A 23404-nucleotide genomic window follows, 5' to 3' on the forward strand; every position below is an offset into this window, starting at 1 on the left:
ATTTGCCCAGTTTTCCGAAAGTATTATCTGCATTCCACATCAAACAAATAACTATGCTGCCTACATTCTTTCTGAAACTGAATGCACAGAGAACAGGCTCTTCACTCCTTGGACTGTAAAAGAGCCCTATCATATTATTATTCTCAACTGTTCATGTCCTTTGATACTAACAATTGAAAAAGGTGGCTTTTAAGAACTCTTTCAAATTGGCTAGTGACCTATACAGTATGCTCTTATGTGCTGGCTAGCTTACAAACTATCAAGGTTTATCAAGTGAGAGCCATGAAGACTTCAGGTACTCATCTAATGGCCACTTTTATTGAAGACATCCACAAAGCTGCTACACTGTTATCCATCTACACCTTCACATCCCACTACTGTCTGGACTTCAAGGCCAGAAGATAGTTCCTTTGGACAAGCAGTTCTGCATAGTCTGTTCACCTAGTAGGTCTCTCCACTGATGGGTCCTGGGTTGTTTGTCCAGTAGTTGCTCCACAAAGCAGCCTTCAGTGTGGAGCTCACAGATGATTATGGCTTAATTAAACCTGTCTGTTGATGGAGAAAGCAAAAGTTGCAGACCTGTGACTTGGATTCTTTGTGTTCAGCAGGATAAATCAGCCATACATTTATTACCTGCCCACTTCCTTGGAGAATCAAATCAGCTAAACCATAAAGCTCAGAAAGAGACTAAGATGCTCATGAGGCAGCAACGGTGCACAGAAACTTCTACATATGCTCAGAAAGACTTCTGAGCTCTAAGAACTGGGTTTGTGCCAGCACCATTTGATGTCACCTACTGTCATGGTTTATTTTTTTTTAATGTATTTCAGCACATTTATGAAGACAACACCTGTTCACTAAAGCAGATCCAAAATGCCTGCAGATCCTGCCATCTATGGAGAACTCTGATTACAGAAATGTAGCTTTGCTTTAGTATTGCCTAGGTATGTCAAGCTATAAAATAGATTCCTCATTCTGAGCTTGTATGGTCACATGGATATGGATTTATTTTTACTGAACTTAAGTGCTACCAAAAATAAGAAAAAAAGTCTCTTTCAGGTTGTCTACAACTCATGAGATTTATATGCATACAATGGCTGTAGTGTATACTTAATCATATACAAATTATCCTTAAAAGGAGAACCTTTTGCAACACTGTTTCTGGTTATGCAGTTTTATTGATCCTCTTGTCTTGAGGGTATGTATTTCCAGCTCAATCAGAACCAGGGTTGGAAACTGGTGCCAGAAGCCTTCATTTGCCACTACATAGGGAGTTTTCCTCCCTTATTTTATAACCTGCTGCTCTCCAACATACTTAGTCTGATCACTGCAGTGAAAATCCTGGGCTAGGGATCAGGGTCCCCCCGCTGGAACTCTGCAACCATGAACCTTCAATCCAGCCACCAAGAGTTACCCTGCAGCACTGACTATAAACCCACCCTTCCCCACCTTCTAAGGGCTGTTAAATGCCATCCTAGTGAGCAGAAGACCTGACTTGGGACTGAAGTAAAGAACCTTCTGCATGGCTGTGCAAAGCATTGCCACTGAACTAGTAGGCTGGCCTGGTTACACAGTTTCTTTATTGTGGAGTGGACTTGGCATTTATAGATAATATCTAACCATTTTCACTGCCATAATTCATGTGGTTCTCATCCTAGAACTACCCCAAAAATGTCCATACTAAAAAAGAGAAGAAAACTAAAACTTCAAAAACGTGAATTATCCAGGATTAGTTTTCTAAGAGTGACAGGCATGGCTGCAATCAAAGTTTTTTGTTAACATCCAGGCCTATTACTGCATCCGAACAAAAAAGTTAGTTGGAGCTCTTAGCTCATCATACCAACAGTTGACTTGTAAATTTAAAGATAAAGGTTTTAATGTTTGAAACTTACCTCATAGAAAAAGGGGTGTCCAGCCATATCAAAGATGTTCACTTTAATCTCTCTGTCTCTCATTTGTACTCTGGAAAGTCAAAAGTTGACAGATTGAAGGAGGAAGAATTCATGTCGGAAATACCTCTATAGATTATATATGGTAGATGTTAGGAACAGCACGGTAATATTTATTTTGTAACTTAAGTGCTGCATCAAGCAGTAAGATTTGGTTTATGTAGGCAAGGCTGGAAAGATCATAGGCATCAGATCACCCAGGTACCTAAAATTTGAATCCTGGAACCTGCACCGGGGAAAGGATTTTTCAGTAACAGGAAGACAAAGAGCTGCCACCTGCAGGCAAGCAAGGAGCTATCAACAGAAGAGAAGCTGAGAACGGATGGCTGTCAAAAAAAGTTGAGGCTGGCGGGAAAAAAAAAAAAAAAAAAAAAAGAAGGGAGGAGAAACACGGGGATGGAACACCACAGACAATGAAAGTCAAAACAGTTAAACACATTTTAACAAAGCTATAAAGAAATTTTATTCTGGCTCCTAAAAATGTGAGGCGACACCCAAGATTTTAGAAATTTTTGGATTCCTATATCTAGGCACACTTCCAAATACAAAAGTTTTAGGCTGGAGTGAACATAACAGGAATGATGGATGGAAGGAGATAACAATAACCCATGAAGAACAAGTTGCAGATGTCCAAATGGGAGAGGAGATGAGGGTTCTTGTGATCCATTCCGAAGGCAATAGATGGATTATGGAGATGCAGAGAAAGAAAGCAATATTTCTTTTTTGAAAGCTTTATTTAGTAAACCTATCAAGAAAAAACATTCAATATTACAGCAAAATTTCTGCACACTAGAAAAGATATAAACACAGTTTGATGCATCTCAATTTTTATATAAGCATTTCTATATTAAACTGTTGGCTCAGCATAAGACTATCATTCATACCATATATTGAAGAATTTCCTCCCCCCCCCCAAAAAAACAAACCAACCACATTAATTCCAGACAGTGGAAGAAGATCATAAAATTTACCATACCGGATCAGACCAACGGTCCATCAAGTCCAGTACCCAATACCAGTGCATTGGAAGCAGGCTACCTTTCCATGGTCCACCCTGTACAATGCATTTTATTTCCTGCAGAACTTTTATCCTGATTGACTCTATACCAACATATAGCGCCACCCCTCCAATTTGATCCAGCCTATCATAGTTCTGCCACTCTTCATTCAAAAAAAAAACTTAAAACCTGGCTCTTTAGCCAAGCTTTTCCAGGACCATGATCATCATTTTTTCCCCTCCAACCAGCAAGAACATATCTTCTTCACAAACCCCCATTTTCCATACCACTACCTACTTCGGTATCTAATCTCTTGCTGCAGGACACTTGAGACTTTCTCACTTATACGTTATAATTTTTATGCTCAATAAGACCTGTCAACTTAATTGTTTAAGTCTTTTTTTTTTTTTTTTTCTCCTTTATCTTTTGGTCATCAATGTTACAACGTTATTGTTAAATTTTGAACTTATGTACACTGTTCCAAGTTTCATAACCTTGTTCTATGTAATGCCTTTTGGCAATTTTCATGTTCTGTTTCAATGTAAACCGATGTGATCTTTATTTCATATAGGAACACCGGTATATAAAAATCTAAAAATAAATAAATAAAATAAATATAACCTGTATCCTGGTATCTCAGTGCCCAATTGGTTAAACCTCCTTCCACCAGACCTCAGATGCCAATTATGTGGCATCTTCATTCAGTGCTATCATTTTAACTATTTTATTTTTTTAGACTTCTATCATTTATATACAGACATTTCAAAGTATGTATTTTGTTTGAATTAACAACCTGCTTACCAGTTGATAGGAATAATTTGTAATCTTTCTGCTCTGGCTATTCCTTATTTAAAGGAACATGGGCTATTTTAGTATTTATTGAAATCTCTTTATCAGGATGCCCTAACATCCCTGTTTTGTTAGTATCCTTCAAAGATACATCATTTGGAACCATGTGCTTCTGAGCAACTGTTGGCTTTTCCCTATCATCTAGTTTAAAAGCTACTCTTTCCTTTTTAAAGTTTAGTGCCAGCAGCCTGGTTCCACTCTGGTTAAGGTGAAGCCCATCCTGCCAGAATAGGCTCCCCTTTCCCTATAATTTATTTATTTAATTCTTACCGACATTTATGACACAAGTCCTATCACATCGGTTTACATCAAACATGGTATATTTAATATTAACAATAATCGTAGCTAGAGAGCTACTGATAGAGTTATGGGAAGAGGTAAGTTACAATGAATGAGGGTTACTGGAACTTGGAGGTTGGAAGAGAGTAAGGAGAGAGGAACAGTTGAGAAACAGTATAAATATATGGAATCATAACAGTAAGAGAAACAGATGAATGAAATATGTTATAACAGTATATACAAAATAAATATGTAGAACAAAATAAAATATCGAGTGAGGAATATAACGATACTGATTAAATGGTTAAGGATAGGCTTGTTTGAACAGCCATGTCTTTCTTTAGTTTTTTGTTTTTGTTTTTTTAAAGGTCAGTGGGCAATGTTCCTGGCATAGGTCAGGAGGCAAGGTGTTCCAAAGGGATGGCCCAGCTGCGGAGAAGGCACCTTCCCTAGTGGAGGTGTGAAGAATGGATTGGGGGGGGGGGGGGGAAGTGTAGGGTTCTTTTATAAGCAGTTCTAACCGGTCTTTTTGAGGTGTGTAGTTATAGCGGGATTTTTAGCTCGAGCAAGTGCTGATTGTGGATGGTTTTGAGAATGATAGTGAGAGACTTATAAAGGATTCTAAAGCTGATAGGTAGCCAATGGAGATTCCTGAGGATGGGTGTGATGTGGTCTACTCAGCTGGAGTTGGTTAGGATTCTAGCGGCAGCATTCTGGAGATTCTGCAAGGGTTTTGTGGTAGTTGCGAGGAAGCCTAGAAGGAGGGAGTTGCAGTAGTCTATTTTAGAGAAAAGGATAGCTTGGAGGACTGTCCAGAAGTCATAGAAGTGGAGGAGTGGTCTAAGTTTTTTCAGAATTTGTAATTTGTAGAAACAGTCCTTTGCTATATTAAATTTTTAAGTTTAGTCTGTTATCTAGCTTGGGCAGCTGTGGCAGGAGCGGGGTCAGGGAGGGAAAGGTTGTGGTCCAAGGAAATGAGGAGTAGTTCGGTCTTGGTCTTGTTGAGGACGAGATTGAGTCTGGAGAGGAGGAGGAGGTTGATGGAGTGAAGGCAGCTGTCCCAGAACTTAAGGGTTTTGGGGAGGGAATCTGTTATGGGAATCAGGATCTGCACAACATCGGCGTATATGAGTATATGAAATGAGTTAGATTTAGTTTAGCGAGGAACTGGCAGAGGGGTAAGAGATAGATATTAAAGAGGGTAGGGGAGAGGGAGGAGCCTTGGGATACTCCAAGGGATGAACTGGGGGGGGGGGGGGAATTCTTTATTGCTTATTCTGACCCTATAGTATCTATTGCTGAGGAAGGACTCAAACCATCTGAGGACTGTTCCTGAGATACCTATGTCTGAGAGGCGGTTTAGGAGGGTGGAGTGATTCACGGTATCAAATGCAGATGAGATATCCAGGAGTGCCAGTAGGTAAGGTTGTCCTTTGTCTAATCCTATGAGAAGGGTATCTGAGAGAGCGATTAGAAGAGATTCTATGTTTAGGAATTTACGGAAGCCAAATTGCACGGGGTAGAGAATGTTTGTCTAGATAGTCGGAGAGTTGGGAGTTGACTAGTCTCTCCATGAGTTTGGCGATAAATGGCAGGTTGGAGATGGGGGCGGAAGTTAGAGGGGTCTCCTGTATCAAGGTTAGGTTTCTTCAGTAGGGGTTTAAGGGTGGCAAGTTTCAGAGGGTCCGGGACTATTCCTTGAGACAGGGAGCAGTTTATAATTTTGGCCAGGGGTTTGGAGATGGTGTTCGGGATAGTGAGCAGTAATTTTGTCGGTATGGGATCAGAGGGATGGGATGAGGGTTTCATGTTCTTGAGGATGGATTCGATTTCAAGGGATGAAGTGAGTTCGAAGGAGTCAAAATTGGCTCTCTGGTCGAGGTTGGAGGTGTAAGGGGGAAGGGGGAAGGGGGGAGGTATTAGGGGGAAGTGAGAAGGGCTAAGAGGTTGGAGATTTTATTCTGGAAGAAGGCTACAAGTTCGTTGGACTTAGTTTGGGCTTGGTTATCGGGGATGGAGGGGGGCTGAATTTTGTAAGGTCTGAAACATACGAGAACAGGGCCTTCACGTCATAGTGAAAGTTATGTATTTTGCGGGCGTGGAAGTCTCCTTTTGTACGTAATATGGTAGTCCTGTAGCTGTGCATGGTGGTTTTGTAGGCAGCCAGTGAGTTTGGGGAGGGGTCTTTGCGCCACTTATGTTCTTTATGTCTTAGCTCTTGTTTTAGTTTCCTTAGTTTAGGCAAAAACCAGGGTTTCTTGTTCTTGGGGATGGGGTTTATTTCTTTAGCTGTTAAGGGGCAAATTTTGTTGGCTACAGAGCTCGTGATGTTGAACCAGGAGAAGATGGCTGATTCTGCGTTTGAGTAATCTAGGTTGTGTAGTTCTTTAGATAGGCGGGAACTGTAGGCACATCATAATAAAATAAAAAGTTATTCTAAGCACTGTGATATTCTTTAGCAGGCAGTCATTGTGCCCCAGTTCCTAACAAATTTAAAACCCTCTTCCCTATACCATCATCTCATCCACACATTGAGGCTCTGGAGCTCTGCCTGCCTCTGGGAACCTGCACGTAGAACAGGAAGCATTTCTGAGAATGCAACCCTGAGGTTCTGGATTTCAGTTTCCTATCTAAAAGCCTAAATATAGCCTCCAGAACCTCCCTCCTGCACTTTCCTATGTCATTGATATACACATGTACCATGACAGTCAGCCAAGTAACCAGTACTTTCACATTTTCAGATCAAGTAAGTGACCTCTGCAAAACCACAATTTTAATACCAATTTACACAAGCTCAGAAATTATCCAAGGTGGCAAACTACTACCCTTAAAACTAACACCTGAACACAGTCAATAATAGATTAAATCTAAGATTTTTTTTTTAATTACAATTTTAGGTATTCTTTCCCAGCAAGTTCAACTTACCCTTCCAGCAGATGAAGGTTCTACAGTCAGCACTCTCTCTGGACTAGAATACTGTGTTAATTTTTCTTTAAATAATATAGGCACATCATAATAAACGTTATTCTAAGCACTGTGATATTCTTTAGCAGGCAGTCATTGCATAAATACACCCATCCAATCTCTCCATTTGCATCTTTTCTATTCTTAAGAACATAAGAAATTGCCATGCTGGGTCAGACCAAGGGTCCATCAAACCCAGCATTCTGTGTCCAACAGAGGCCAAACTAGGCCACAAGAACCTGGCAATTACCCAAAAACCAAGAACACCAAGAAGATCCCATGCTACTTATGCTACTAATAGGGAATGGCCTCTAAGTCAACATGATTAATAGCAGTTAATGGACTTCTCCTCCAAGAACTTATGCAAACCTTTTTTGAACCCAGCTACACTAACTGCACTAATCACATCCTCTGGCAACAAATTCCAGAGCTTAATTGTGCATTGAGTGAAAAATAATTGTCTCCGATTAGTCTTGAATGTGCTACTAGTTCTATTACCTGAAAGTGTAAATAACTGATTCACATCTACTCATTCAAGACCTCTCATGATTTTAAAGACCTCTATCATATTCCCCCCCCCCCCCCCCCAGTCATCCCTTCTCTAAACTGAATAGCCCTAACCTCTTCAGCTTTTCCTCATAGGGGAATTGTTCCATCCCCTTTATCATTTTGGTTGCCCTTCTCTATACCTTCTCCATCGCAACTATATCTTTTTTGAAATGTGGCAACCAGAATTGTACAAAATATTCAAGTTGCGGTCTCACCATGGAGCGATACAGAGGCATTATGACATTTTCCGTTCTATTAACCATTCCCTTCCTAATAATTCCTATCATTCTGTTTGCTTTTTTGACTGCTTCAGCACACTGAGCCAACGATTTCAAAGTATTATCCACTATGATGCCTAGATCTTTTTCCTGGGTGGTAGCTCCTAACATGGAACCTAACATTGTGTAACTACAGCAAGGGTTATTTTTCCCTATATGCAACACCTTGCACTTGGTTCACATTAAATTTCATCTGCCATTTGGATGCCCAATCTTCCAGTCTCGCAAGGTCTTCCTGTAATAAATCACAAGCGGATTGTGATACAACTACTCTGAATAATTTTGTACCATCCACAAATTTGATAACTTCACTCATCATATTCCTTCCCAGATCATTAATAAATACATTGAAAAGCACCGGTCCAAGTACAGATCCCTGAGGCATTCCACTGTTTACCCTTTTCCACTGAGAAAATTGACCATTTAATCCTACTCTGTTTCCTGCTTTTAACCAGTTTATAATCCACAAGAGGCCATCGCCTCCTATCCCATGACTTTTTAATTTTCTTAGAAGCCTCTCATGAGGGATTTTGTCAACCACCTTCTGATAATCCAAATACACTACATCTACCGATTCATCTTTATCCATATATTTATTAACCCCTTCAAAATAAAATGAAGCAGATTTGTTAGGCATGACTTCCCTTGGGTAAATCCATGTTGACTGTGTTCCATTAAACCACGCCTTTCTATATGCTCTATGGATTTTGGTCTTTAGAATAGTTTCCACTATTTTTCCCGGCACTGAAGTCAGACTCATTGGTCTATAGTTTCCCCGGATTGCCCCTGGAGCTCTTTTTAAATATTGGGGTTACATTGGCCACCCTCCAGTCTTCAGGTACAATGGATGATTTTAATGATAGGTTACAAATTTTAACTAATAGATCAGAAATTTCATTTTTGAGTTCCTTCACTACCCTAGGATGCATACCATCTGGTCCAGGTGATTTGCTACTCTTTAGTTTGTCAGTCTGGCCTACATCATCTTCCAGGTTCACAGTGATTTGGTTCAGTTCGTCTCACTCATCACCTTTGAAAACCATCTCCGGAACTGGTATCTCCCCAACATCCTCATTAGTAAACATGGAAACAAAGAACTCATTTAGTTTTTCTGTAATGGCCTTATCTTCCCTAAGAGCCCCTTTAACCCCTCAGTCATCTAACAATTCAACCGACTCCCTCAAAGGTTTTTTGCTTCGGATATATTTAAAAAGAGTTTTTGCCTCTACTTCCATATTAATTTCAAATTCTCTCTTCACCTGTCTTATCAATGTTTTACACTTAACTTGACAATGCTTATGCTGTATCCTATTTTCTTCAGATGGATCCTTCTTCCAATTTTTGAAGGATATTTTTTTGGGTAAAATATCCTCTTTCACTTCACCTTTTAACCATGCCGGTAATTGTTTTGCCTTCCTTCCACCTTTCTAAATGTGTGGAATACATCTGGACTGCACGTCTAGGATTGTATTTTTAAAAAATGTCCATGCCTGTTGAACACTTAACCTTTCAGTTTTTTTAACCATTTTCCTCATTTTATCAAAGTTTACGTTTTGAAAATTTTGTGTTAGAGCTGTAGATTTACTTATTGTCCCCCTTCCAGTTATTAGTTTAAATTTGATCATGTTATGGTCACTGTTGCCAAGTAGCCCCACTACTGTTACCTCTCTTACCAAATCCTGTGCTCCACTAAGAATTAAATCTAAAATACCTCCCTCTCTCGTTGCTTCATGAAGCAGTCATTTATTAGATCCAGGAATTATGTCTCTAGCAAGTCCTAATGTTACATTTACCCAGTCAATATTGGGATAATTGAAATCTCCCATTATTACTGCACTGCCAAATTGGTTAGCTTTCCTGATTGCTCTTAGCATTTCATCAACTGTCTGACCATTTTGTCCAGGTGGACGGTAGTATACTCCTATCACTATACTCTTACCCAATACACATGGGATTTCTACCCATATAGATTCTACTGAGCATTTAGTCTCTTGTATGATCTTTATCCTGTTGGACTCTATACCCTCCTGGACAGAAAGTGCCACACCCACCAAGTTGATCCTCCCTATCATGTTTGTACCCTGATATAGCACTGTCCCATTGGTTATCCTCCTTCCACCATGTCTCTGTGATGCCAATTATGTCTATCATTTACTGCTATACACGCTAACTCTCCCATCTTACTTCTTAAGACTTCTGAAATGTCTGTATGCCAATGCTAAAGTGTGTTTTTGTTTGTAACAACCTGTTTTTCAGTTGTTAGGGATAATTTGGAAATCTTTAGCTCAGGTGATTTTTTACATATAGGCACATGGATTACGTTTACTTTTATTGGAACCTCTCTGTTGGGATGCCCCAACTCTCCTGTTTCATTAGTATCCTTCAAGGATACATTCCTCCGCACCATGCACTGCTGAGTGACTGTCTGCTTTCCCCCTTGTTCTAGTTTAAAAGCTATTCTATCTCCTTTTTTTTTAAAAGTTAGTGCCAGCAACTTGGTTCCACTGTGGTTAAGGTGGAGCCCATCCTTTCGGAAAAGTCTCCCCCTTCCCCAAAAGTTTCCCCAGGTCCTTACAAAACTGAATCCTTTTTCCCTGTACCATAGTCTCATCCACGCATTGAAACTCTGGAGCTCTGCCTGCCTCTGGGGACCTGCACGTGGAACAGAAAGCATTTCAGAGACTGCCACCCTGGAGGTTCTAGATTTCAGTTTTCTACCTAAAACCCTAAATTTGGCTTCCAGAACCTCTCTCCCACATTTTCCTATGTAATTGGTGCCCACATGTACCATGATACCATACCCCAAATTAAGGTGGAGTATCCTTTATCCAGAATTGGAAAATTCAGAAGTTGGCCATCAGAATAGCAACATATGCAAATTTTTAAAGCCTTTAAAATGCAAAATTTAGCCATCTCAGACACCAACAATAAAGCTTCACCTTGAAGGGAAGGCATACAGAAAATATATTAATCCAGAATGGACAAAGCATCATGGCAAAAATCAAGTAACCAACATAAAAGGAACTTTAATTTATAATTTTGTTAACTATTTTGCATTTCCCACAAAGATCTGAATTTACCATGTCATGAAAGAAAACAAAACAAAAAACAGTAGATGTACTATAATACACTCGATGTAACATCTTAAATTTCATTTCCTGTAGCTTAGAGTCAGAAATTCCTTGTATACCTTTAAAGACAATGTCATCAGCAGTCAGATGAACCCAGCTCCAAATTCCATTTAGTAGTTGAGGTATTTGCAGTTCTTAAATCAGTTTTTACCAATAAGCAATTTTATTTTTATAATCACTTATGCACATTTCTTCTAAAGAATCTAGAGCAAATAACCAGGATTTTTATATTTTTAAACTTCAAAACATAATACTTAGTTTTTAAATATGCGCAGAAATTGCTATTGGAAAGATTATAAATAGCATTCAACTGTTGAAAAGAAAAGAAAGAATCCTGTGCAGTAAAATGGCAATCCTTCCAATTCCCAAATTAAACCAGTCTTTGAAAACACTAGTACCGAATCTGGATAACAAAGGCCAAAATGCTAGAAACTGTCCAAGACTTGCCCCATCATCTAATAAAAAATCACCACGTTTAACGCACTACAACAAAAAGGTGCGTAATTTTTTTTATTTTAGAGGATATACCAGAAGGCAATGAAGGTACAAAGCCCAAGGAGAAAAGGGAAATAAACTATGATCGACAGCAAATGAAGCTAGGTGTATGGAAAGCTCTCATGTATATTCAAGGTGGATATCCTGAAAACCAGGCCTGTTTGTAACTTAAGCCAGAGTTGGTCACCCCTGGATTAAGGTGATGGTGGGCTGAGCAGAGAGAAGAGGAGGAAGACCCTGGGTCAGAGCCATTGCTGCCAAACAGACTGCTGGAGCTGCTGCCACCAGTAGGTAGATGGGGATGAGGGTGCAGAATTGAAGGTTCACCTGTTTCTGGGAAGTTGCAGAAACATAGAAATGATGGCAGAAGACCAATAGGCCCATCCAGTCTGTCCAGCAAGCTTTCACACTTATTCTCTCATACTTATCTGTTACTCCGACCGCCGAGTTCAGGGCACTTATTGGTAGCTTTTTGATTCTAATTTCCTTCCACCTCCGCCATTGATACAGAGAGCTGTATCAAAGTGAAGTATAAGGCTTAATGGTTGAGGGTAGTAACCGTCGTATTGAGCAAGTTACCCCGATGTTTGTATACTCATACTGCTCAGATCAATGCCGTGTTAGATGTTGGCTGGATGTAAATCCTATTTCTTTATTCCCCCTGCCGTTGAAGCAGTGAGCTGTGCTGCATATGCAGGCCTATCCTGTAAAGTGCGGCCGCGTTTACCCTGCTCCTAAGCCGTTTTTAACTTCGTTTTCGGCCGCGTTAGCCCTTCCTGCGATCCCGAATCCCCTTTAACCTACTCCTACCGCGTCCTAAATTCCCTGGGCAACCCCTTCCGCCCGCGGCATGTATATTGCATGCAAACGAGCGAATTAGCGCGATATTGCATGCAAACGAGCGAATTAGCTATTCCCTAGCATCCCGTAACCCGCGCCCCGACTATCGCTAGTTTTCCCTGCCGTTTTGTCGCGCGTTTAACCTGGAAACTTACCGCCTACCCTGACCCAGGCGGTAGAGGCATGGGTAAGGGTAGGTGGAAAGCTTTCCCCCAGCCCCCGCTCGCCTGCCCCGGCCGCGATCATGGGTGCCGGTCTCCGTGGCAGCCCCAGTCCTCTCCCCTGCTCCCGAAGCCAAAAAAAAAAAAAAAGCGTAAAAAACGTTGCAGCCCCCCTTCGATGTCCGGACTGGGGCTGCCACGGAGACTGCAACGGCAAAGTGACATTTCAGTGTCCCCCCTCCTCTCGGAGCAGGGCGCGAAAAGCCGCCTTGCTTCGGGAGGAGGGGGGACACTGACAGCGGCGAAGCAACGGCGAAGAAAGCGGCAAAGCGACATTTCAGTGTCCCCCCTCCTCTCGGAGCAGGGCGCGAAAAGCCGCCTTGCTCCGAGAGGAGGGGGGACACTGACAGCGGCGAAGCAACGACGAAGAAAGCGGCGAAGCGACTTTTCAGTGTCCCCCCTCCTCTCGGAGCAGGGCGCGAAAAGCCGCCTTGCTCCGAGAGGAGGGGGGACACTGACAGCGGCGAAGCAACGAAGAAGACAGCGGCGAAGCGACTTTTCAGTGTCCCCCCTCCTCTCGGAGCACGGCGCGAAAAGCCGCCTTGCTCCGGGAGGAGGGGGGACACTAGCAACGATGAAGCAACTTACTTTTCTGAAGCCATCATCAGGAACACATGCGATCGTAGCTCCTCCCGATGAAGACAAAGATGGCCGCCTGCACGGGGAAAGCGTGCAATTGGCCGCTCAAGACGTGATGTCGTGACGTCACGTCTTCAGCGGCCAATTGTACGCTTTCCCCGTGCAGGCGGCCATCTTGTTGGGAGGAGCTACGGGAGCCAGATCGTGTTCCTGCTGATGGCTGATGGCTGCAAAAAAGATAAGTTTTGCCGGCGTCCAAAAGCGACTTACTTTTGGGATCTTGACAGATCCCAAAAGTAAGTCGCTTTTGAAAAAAAAACAAAATTTGCTCCCCTTTTTTTTTTGCTTCGCCGCTGTCACCTCTTCTCCCCCCTCCCGGAGCAGGGCGCGAAAGCAGCCTTGCTCCGGGAGGAGGGAGAACAGACTGACAGCGGTCAGGTCGGGTCCGGGCTGGGGGAAAGCTTCGCCGCTGTCATCTCTCTCCCCTCCTCCCGAAGCAGGCCTTGCTCCAGGAGGGGGGGAGAAGCGCTGTCGGGTCAGATCAGATGGAAAAGTAAGTTGCTTCGCCACTGTCATTTCTCTCTCCACCTCCCGGAGCAAGGCCTGCTTCGGGAGGAGAGGAGAGAGATGACAGCGGCGAAGCAACTTATTTTTGCATCCGATCGGACCAGACTTCCTGGTATCTGTCATTTCAAATGACATTTGAAATGACAGATACCAGCGTGGCGTGAAGCCTTAGGCCCGCGCACCCAGGATCCTGTATAGGCGCTCTATCCAGTATCCTGGGTTGCGCGGGACTAAGGCTTTTCGGACGCGGCTTACATTTACATATAATTAGGCTTCAGGATCGAGCGGTAGGTGAGCTGCACTGTGCGGGCGGTAACCGTGGGTGCCGTAGGCACTAACGCAGCTCTTCCTACCGCTCGGTACTGGATCACCCTGATGGTTTCCAAGTGAAGTAACAGGCTTAAATTGGTTCGGGGTAGTAAACGCCACAACAAGCAAGCTACTCCCACACTTATTTGTTTACCCAGACTGTGCCACCTTGTTGGTTGTTGCCCGAATGAAATCCTCTTTTCCACATTTCCTCTTGCTGTTGAAGCATAGAGCAATGTTGGCGTCTCATTAACCATGTGAATGTTTATTGAATAAGGGTATTAATCATCAGGTAGTAGCAGTCATTCCCGCAAGCCACCCCCATGCCTCTTCTCTTCATTCCCATCCTCCAGGCTTTATGGGTCCACAGTGTTTAACCCACACCTCTTTGAAATCCTTTACAGTTTTGGTCTTCACCACTTCCTCCGGAAGGGCATTCCAGGCATCCACCACCCTCTCCGTGAAGAAATACTTCCTGACATTGGTTCTGAGTCTTCCTCCCTGGAGTTTTAAATAGAGACCCATGGTTCTGCTGATTCTTTCCAACAGAAAAGGTTTGTCGTTGACTTTGGATCATTAAAACCGTTCAAGTATCTGAACGTCTGTATCATATCACTCCTGCTCCTCCTTTCCTCCAGGGTAGCCTTTTGGTTCCAACCTGGTTACCCCCATGGCATAGGTGTTGGCCCATCCTGTTCTACGCTCTGGTCCCATCAACTTGTAGCCACTCTGTCCCGCAAGTAGTTTGGCGGGCATTGCATGGCTCTGCCAGTTTGAGAAGCACGAGACTCAGCATAAGATTACAGGCATCTGCATGACAAACTGCTAATTACAGAGAAGTGAACAAGGGTCTTGGTAGGGTCAGAGGCTGGCTGGCTGTGGGGGTGGGGGGTGGGGCAAGGCCAGAGACTGACCTGCTTGAAGGGAAAGATTGGCAACCAGGGCTGAAGCAATGGCTAACTAGGGGAACTAGCTTGCAAGCTGGGTGGGGGGCAGGCTAGTTTGGAGGGAATGTGATGAAGAGTAGGTTTGTAAGCTGGTAGGCCGGGGGGGGGGGGGGGGGGGGAATTGAGTCAGATCAAAGTAGGCGGTAGGGACACCTTCCTTCCTTCCTTGTATCAGAATGTGTCCTTGAACCCAAAACCGGCTCCCTTCCCCATTCCTATCAAATTTTCCTTCCTCTTCTCTCCCCATCATCCCTGGCCCTTCCCTGTCTTCTCTTACCTCTATGCTCTTCGCCTTTCTTTTCAGCCTCTCCTCTCCATATTCATGCTTCCTTAGGGAGATGGGGGACAGGAAGAAAGAGGTAAAGGGGGTAAGCTGCTGGGCATGGTGAGCAAAGTACCACAGGGATGGGGTGTAAAGTATTATTTTATTTATTTATTTATTTATTTATTAACTTTTATTTACCGACATTCGTGAAACACATCATGCCGGTTTTGGGGCCACTGAGTCCCCTTTGTTCTAGTTAGTGTTGGGGGTGAGTTATGCAACATAAGAACTACAATTCTCCACAAGCACAATGACAGGAGTTTGGCAGCCCCCACATAACACCTCCCCAAAAGAAAGATGACAGGGGCTTTTCATAAGCCTGGAAGTAAATGTGTTTGTTTCTAGTTTTCCAGTTTTACATTGCATAGTGTCTAGCTTCTTGGGTTTTCCATTTCAGTTTTTGTCTGCATATTTGAAATTTGTGGATCTACTTTTGGAATCTGCTGGATATTTATGACCTGGATTAGCTACTGTTGGAGAAAGGATGGTGAGCTCAATGAACTTTGGTCTGACCCAACGTGGCATTTCTATTCTGTATTTGAAGGTCTGTGTGTTCTTCGAGTGTGAGGTATTCTGCTAGTGCACTATTTTCCAATCCTCTCCTGGAGGCACATTTAACCAGTCAGGTTTTCAGGATACACATAATGAATATACATGAGAGATTTGCATACATTAGAGACCCATAGCATGCAAATCTCTCATGCGTATTCATTGTGGCAATCCTGAATGGCTAGGCGTGCTTCCAGGAGAGGATTGGGAAACATGGTGTACATTTCAATTGATGAAAAGGTTCATTTGTATAATGTACTCTCTACCTAGCTTGTTAGAAGCTAGGTAGAGCGTTTTGTACAAATCCACTCCTCTTGTACCTTTCATCAATTGAAATGACAGAAAATGTTCAGTGATGTGTACTTTCCTGTTTGTACCTCCTACTGTGTATGTAACCCCCCCCCCCCCCAAAAAAAAAACAAAAAACCAAAAAAACCCCCCAAAAACCTACCCCCCTCAAACCCCACTCCAGGCTAAAAGTGCCCCCTCATACAGTGGTATAAATAGAGTGACATATTGATGCTGTGTAAAGTCTCTCTCACACATTTACAGCATGTGTGAAATGATAAATGACCCTGAGAGTTCTTAAAAAAAAAAAAAAGGTTTTGCTTTTTTTTTTTTTTTTTTTTTTAAATGGAAAATGTCATCTTCCTATTTTTTTTTAAACTTGTGAAATATTTGAATGCTATCATACCCCCAACCTTTAAGTACATTACAAGATTTTTACCTCCTTTCCTGGAATGATGACCCAGCTAGCTATTCCTTGACTCAGAAAGCAACTGCTTCATTGGGATATGGACCAGGCAACATCGAGGGAAATATTTTGCTCAACAACCCTTGTGAATCTCACTTGCAAGCTTGCTAAACGTGAGCAGCCATGAAGCTTTTTCAAGCAAGGAAACAGGTGGTACCAATACTTGGCACCAGCCAGGCAGGAAGAGGAGGGGGAGCTCTATAGGTCTGAGAGAAAAGCAGCTGTTATGCCTGGCCCAGAGGACAGGAGAGCAGATCTGACTCATGGGTGAGGGAATATAATTGCGAGAAGCACCCCTGGAGCCACAATCCATACCCCGCCCCCAATTACACACAATAATGTCTCCTAAAAATGAGCAAAAATACATTAAAAATGTTCTCTGGCTCTTCAAAACTCATTCCAAAAGTTGAATAGGCTCCAAAGCCTCGACAAACAAATGTTCCACCCTACCAATGAACAGGAGAAATGAGCAAGCTGCACATCAACTGTAATGACTCACAATAAAGTCTGAAATGCTGTGAGGGCACTCAGTGCCAAAATACATCAAAAACAGAAAACTTCCTTTAAATTATACTTTTTTCCTCCACAAATTGGACGTTTGCTGCACTCCTTCCCCATCTGTGCCTCGTATATTTGAAAAGCCTGTCTTGGAGATATGGGTTCTCTGTGGCACTGCAGTCAGCGAAGGCACATTTTGGGAGTTAGAGTGAGGTTAAGAGTGCAGGAGTTTTTTGCCTGCATAGGAGCACAAGCAAGTCATGAAAATAAAATCAGAGTTATCACTAGTAGGTTTCTGGTGGAACTCGAAGGTTGTTTTATTTAAAAAGTCATACATGACATTCATTGGGCCAGATGTATAGCAGAGTTGTTTACCTGTAATAGGTGTTCTCCAAGGACAGCAGGATGTCAGTCCGCACTTATGGGTGACATCATCAGATGGAGCCCAGCAACAGAAAACTTATTTTAAAGTTTCTAGAACTTAGACTGAGCCTCATTGAGATTGCTCACATATGCAACATACCGTGCATCCACACAGGGTCCTTTCAGTCTTATATCACAGAATTCAGAAGAATAAAATTAAATAATGAAAAAAATCTACATGTTGGAAACCCAACTCCGCAGGGCGGTGGGCAGGTTTCGTGAGGACTGACAGCCTGCTGTCCTCGAAGAACACCCGTTACAGGTAAATAACTCTGCTTTATCTGAGGACAAGCAGGATGGCAGTCTTCACATATGGGTTGGCTACCCCAACATAAAAAAAAGAGGACCAACAAAACACAAAGAAGGGCCAACGAACATTAACAATAATCTGTTGTTGGTAATAGTGGATGGGTGGGTGGGGGGAGACAGCCTGACCAAAACAGGCCCTAGGCAGGAACAGAGTTGGATTCTACATCTCAAACAAGTTCCATAAGGACAGATTGGCCAAACCTGCTCTCATATCAGCCTTCCCTATCCAAACAATAATGTGATGTGAATGTGTGGAGAGAACTCCATGTCGCAGCTCTATAGGCCTCCTCAATGGGGATTGCTTGCAAGAGGTCACTGACACTGCCATGGCTTGAACAGAGTGAACCTTGACATGCACCCCACCCCCAAGATGTAGCCCTGCCTGGGTGTAACAGAAAGAAATGCAGTCTGCTAGCCAATTAGAAAGTATCTGCTTGGCAATGGCGATTTCCAAATTATTCCTAATCAAAAGAAACTAAAAGTTGGGTGGACTGTCTACGGGCTTCCATCCACTCCAGATAGAAGGCTAAGACATTTTTGCAGTCCAAACTGTATAGGGCTTCTTTGCCTTGGTTCAAATGGGGCCTGGGATAGAATGTCAGAAGGATGACGGATTGGTTAAGATGGAAGTCCAACACCACCTTAGGTAGGAACTTCTGGTGCGCACGTAAGTCCATCCCTATCATGAAAAAACAGTGTAAGGTGGATAAGTCACTAAGGCCTGGAGCTTGTTGACCCTGCGTGCTGAAGTGACCAGCACCAAAAATGTGACCTTCCAGGTCAGGTACTTCAGGTCACAGGAACACAGCAGCTCAAAGGTAGGTTGTGCCACATTGAGGTCCCAAGACACAGACGGAGGCCTTAGGGGAGGCTTCAACTGAATCAGGTCCCGCATGAAATGTACAAATGTAGGCTGTACAGAGACGAGCATACCAACTACATCACAGTGATATGCCCCAGACGCACTCCAATGAATGCTAACGAAGTTAGTTTTCAAACCAGCTTCCAATAGGTATAGAAGGTAGTCAAGCAGTTTTTGTGGTGGGGCCTTCCGCTCACACCACATTGAAAACCTCCTTCTCTTCAGTCTGTAAGACTTTCTAGTGGAAGGCTTTCTGAAAGCCACCAAGACCAGAGAGACATCCTCCAAGAGATCGAGTGGTTGCAATATCAACTTTTCAACATCCAGGATGTGAGTGACAGGGCCTGGAGGTTGAGATGGCACAACCTACCTCAATCCTGGATGATGAGATCTGGAGAAATCTCCCGCCTGAGAGGTTTCCAGATTAACATCTCCCAGAGAAGTAGAAACCGGATCCATCTCAGCCAGTGGGGGTTATGAGGATCATAGTCCCTTTGTCCTTGCTAAACTTCAAGAAAGTCTTCACTACCAGTGGAGGATATGCATACAGGAAAACCCTTGTCTCCATGGCGGGTGAAGGCATCTGAGGCTGATCTGCCAAATGTCCTGTACAGGGAGCAGGACTAAGGAGTTTTCCTGTTCCAAGGCACTGCAAAGAGATCCACATCCAGGCTTCCTCCAAGGTGGAAGGATCCAATTCGTGACACCTTGGTCCATAGAACATTTGTGGAGTATAAAGACATGACCCATTCTGTCTGTCCAGTATTACATTCTCCGTTCTGGCCAGGCACATGGCCCTAAACACCATCCCATAGGAGAGGGCCCAAGACCGGACTGCTTCCTGACACAGGAGGTACAGTCCCATACCTCTCTGCTTGTTGACATACAGATCAACAACCAAGTGACAATGTGGTATGAGAACAATTTTGTTGGACAGCCGATCTCTATAAACCCACTGCGCTTACCTGATCACCCAGAGCTCCAAAAAATTGGATTTGGCAGAGACATTCCTAGGCGGACCATAGATCCTGGGTGTTAAGTCCATCTATGAGCTCCCCAACCCAGGGTGGACGCATCTGTGGTCAGAACAATTTTGGTGAGAGGACTTTGGAAGAACACCCCTTTTTCTAAATTCAAAATTTCCCAACACCAGAATAGAGTGACTCAGATGTGATCCTAGAGATCCTAAATGGTCCATTGGAACTTTCACGTGTGTAAACATGCCAAGGGAATGACATGTACTGTAGCAGCCATATGGCCCAACAGCCTCAACATGTGCCATGCTGATGCCTGGTGGCTCTGCTGAATCCCTGCAGTGATGGTCATCAGATTGATGGCCCATTGCCAGGGCAGGGCAGGAAGGCCTTCATCCGAGCCAAGTCTAGCAGAGCTCCAAAAAGTCAAATTGTGGTAACAGGCTGAGATAGGACTTTGGGTAGTTGACAATGAACTCTGTCTCCAGCACTTGGATGGTCAAGCACATGGACCTTGTTGGCCACTGCCTGAGAGATGCTCTTGTCCAGCCAATCATCCAGATATGGGAAAACATGAATTTCCAGTCTGCAAAAGTGCGCTGCCACTACAGCTAGGCATTTCGTGAAGACACTTGGGGCTGATGTGAGCACAGACAGCAGAAAGTAATATTGGAAGTGCTGCTTTCCCACCATGAATATGAGATACATCAAGATCTTCCCAGGCCATCAGAAGTAAGAGTGTAGGCGTCTTTTAGATCCGGGGAGAATAGCCAGTCCCCTTTTTGCAAAGAGTGGGGGGGGGGGGGGGGGGGGGGGGAAATCAGGGTGCCCAGGGAAACCATCCTGAACTTTTCTCTCTTGATAAATTTGTTCAAGGTCCTTATGTCTGTCTAAGATGGGATGGAGTCCCTATTTCTTTTAGTATCAGGAAGTACCAGAATAAAACTCCTCCCACTCTTTGCCCTGGTGGAACAGGTTCGACTGCCCTGGCCATTAAGAAGGAGACGAGCTCAGCAACTAGTACCTCCTGATGTGCTACCAGGCCACAGAATGGGCTTGGGGGTCAATTTAGCAGGGTACCCAATAGGTTTAATTTGTAGCCCTTGCAAACGATGAATAGAAGCCACTGATCTGAGGTTACACTGGGCCACTGGTTTGGCAGATCTATCGCTTCGGATACAGGTGACCTATGTTCCCTGCAATCCAGTCAAAATCTCATCCCTGGAGTTCACAGAGGTGCTGGCTGGAGCTTTGGGGCCCTTTGTTGCCTCGGCGGCTAGGAGGGGCCTGGTGTTGCTGATGGGAGTGAGGTGGTGGAGGGTAGCACTTCTTTGAGTAGAACAAATACTTCCCTGGGCCCAAACTTAGACAGCCTCATGGCTGAAGATGAGTCCTGACTGCCAGTGGAGAGCTGCTGGAGTGTCGCATGGTGGTCCCGGATCTGGACCACAACATCCTTTACTTTACTTCTAAGAGATTCATGGCACATCCAGAGGTCACTCTTGCACCTCCAGTCTGAGATCTGAGTCCTGCAGCCATGTGATCCTGCAGGCACAGATTTCCACTGCAGAGGCCCTTGTTTTTCGCACTCCAGACCCTTATGCATCAGCGACTATAGGCACTTATGCTTTTTCTAAGGCAGTTGCTCGGCAACCTCCTGCATCCGATTCAGGATGTGACGCACGTACTGGCTCATGTAGGACTGGTAGGTCGCTATATGGGCAATAAGCATAGAGCTCTGGACACCTTCCCTCCCAAGACTACCCACTGCTTGCTGATCCTTTCCCGGGGATGCTGAAGAATGAGTCAGAGAACACTTGGCCTTCTTGCACCTGGGTGGTCTGGACTCGACAAATAATAGATTAGTGGGGCAGCTGACACTTATTGAATCGGAGAGCCTTTTGGACGAGATAAATCGTGTCCGCCTTCCTGTTAACGGTAGGCACTATGAAAGAGAGTGTTCCAATATCCTCATAAGTAACTCTACAAGGATCTTGTGCACTGGTACTGCTACAATCTCATTGGGAGGCTCCACGTACTGGAGGATATTTAGCATTTTGTGCCTGGTATCCCCTTCAGTCATCACTGAAATAGGATGCCTCCACCATTACACAAAACAAAACTTGCATTTGGGTCCTTAGCAGAAACTTCCTTTGATTGTCTGGAGGAGATATTTCTGAGTGGAGACCATATGAAGAGTCATTGGAGCCACAGAGGGGTCATTCCCTAAGGGATCATAGGTGCCTTTATTTCTACTGTCATCGATTGGTGACAGTGCCCTAGGCGCTCAGCCTCCAGCCAGTGGTGTAGGCACCGGTTCAACCGGCTGATTTGGCCAGGGCCCTGGTTTCTCTGCCAGCATCAAGTGGGGTGTTTCCTCCTCAGAGGAGCTGGAGATGAAAATCAGATCGGTTGGAAACTGTGCTGGTGCCCAGCAGGGCATTGATGCCGTCCTGGGAACAGACATTAGGGGTGGGGTGGGGGTAACATGCCGATAAGCGCATGCAGGGATTCAAGCAGTGGCTGAAGGAGCGACTGTGCCGGTGTCTGTGCTCAGACGCAGAGGCCACACATGGCCTTCTCCATGGCCGGCTGTATGCACCTCTCCAATTCCTCCTTGAAAATCATTGATGCTAGGACAGGCTGGGACCCAGGAGGTGTAACCAGATCCTCTTGGGAACCAAGAGGATCTGTGACGGGCATCAGGACCAGTGGAGACCATGGCGTATCCCTGGCATAGATGGAGGACTGGCTTTCTTAGCCACGGGGTCGCTTCAGGGGTCTCATAGCAGAAGCTGGTGGATTCCCATGCATCGAAAGGGTCAGATGCTGATGCTTTTTTGGCTTCCTTCGATGCTCAGATTGGTCCTTCTCTGATGACGAGGATGACAAATCCAACATCCTTGACCTGGAGGAGCCGAACGGTGGTTGGTCTTCAGTGTCCCTGTCAGTCAACAACATTGATGGAACTGGTGGCCCCAACTAATGTCACTGGCTCAGTGTCCACTGGTGCGGCTCCAATGTTGATGCCGATGCATTGGTCTTCTCTGGCCCGAAGAGGCACTCTATCTTGTTGATCTGGATCTTACCATCCTTCGGGGTCATCTTGGCACACTTGCTACAAAACCTGGTTGTGTAATGCCTCAAGGTAGAGGATACATCTATCATGGAGATCCACGATAAACATGGTCCTCATACACCTGGGGCATCGCTTAAAACCAGAAGTGGACATGTCGCCATGAAACAAATGGGATGCAAGATTGAAATCGATGGCAACGTCCATCAATGAGGGTACCCCATGTGGATGTGTAGTATATTGCATGTGTGAACATGCTCAATGAGGCTCAAAGCTCTAGAAACTTTGACACAAGTTTTCTGTGCCAGACTCCATTCGATGTCACCCACGTGTGAGGGCTGCCATCCTGCTTGTCCTCAGAGAAAAAAGCATCCCCCCATCCCCCATAAACAATGAAAATACTGTTCAGTACATCAGGCTCAACAGTCTCTCACTTCTGCGAAGTCAACTAAAAGTCTCACTTTTCGTTTTTGCTCATGCAGCATCTTAAGTGGCAAATGTGTCAGACATGAATAATGAAAAGTAAAACTAAAAGGTACTAAAAAAACCCACACTACACTGATGTGAGATTTAACATGTCAATGACATTACTCAAACAAAAAACTTGTCAGCTCTTTCTACAGTGTTCAAACTATTTATATTTCCCGCAGAGAACTAGAAAACAAATGAGAAAAAGCAA

General features: G+C 44.0%; 1 protein-coding gene across 1 annotated transcript in view; it reads right to left on the reverse strand.

Moving 5' to 3' along the window:
• The window catches only part of DNAJC27 (DnaJ heat shock protein family (Hsp40) member C27), a 70909-nt gene that overhangs the window by 33993 nt on the left and 13512 nt on the right, over positions 1-23404 (reverse strand). Inside the window, exon 3 of the mRNA XM_029596197.1 lies at positions 1893-1962. Within this exon, the coding sequence (XP_029452057.1) occupies positions 1893-1962 (70 nt within the window). The remainder of the gene's footprint in view (positions 1-1892; positions 1963-23404) is intronic.

This window comes from Rhinatrema bivittatum, chromosome 3, assembly GCF_901001135.1.
Source record: "Rhinatrema bivittatum chromosome 3, aRhiBiv1.1, whole genome shotgun sequence".
NCBI classification, from domain to species: Eukaryota; Metazoa; Chordata; class Amphibia; order Gymnophiona; family Rhinatrematidae; genus Rhinatrema; species Rhinatrema bivittatum.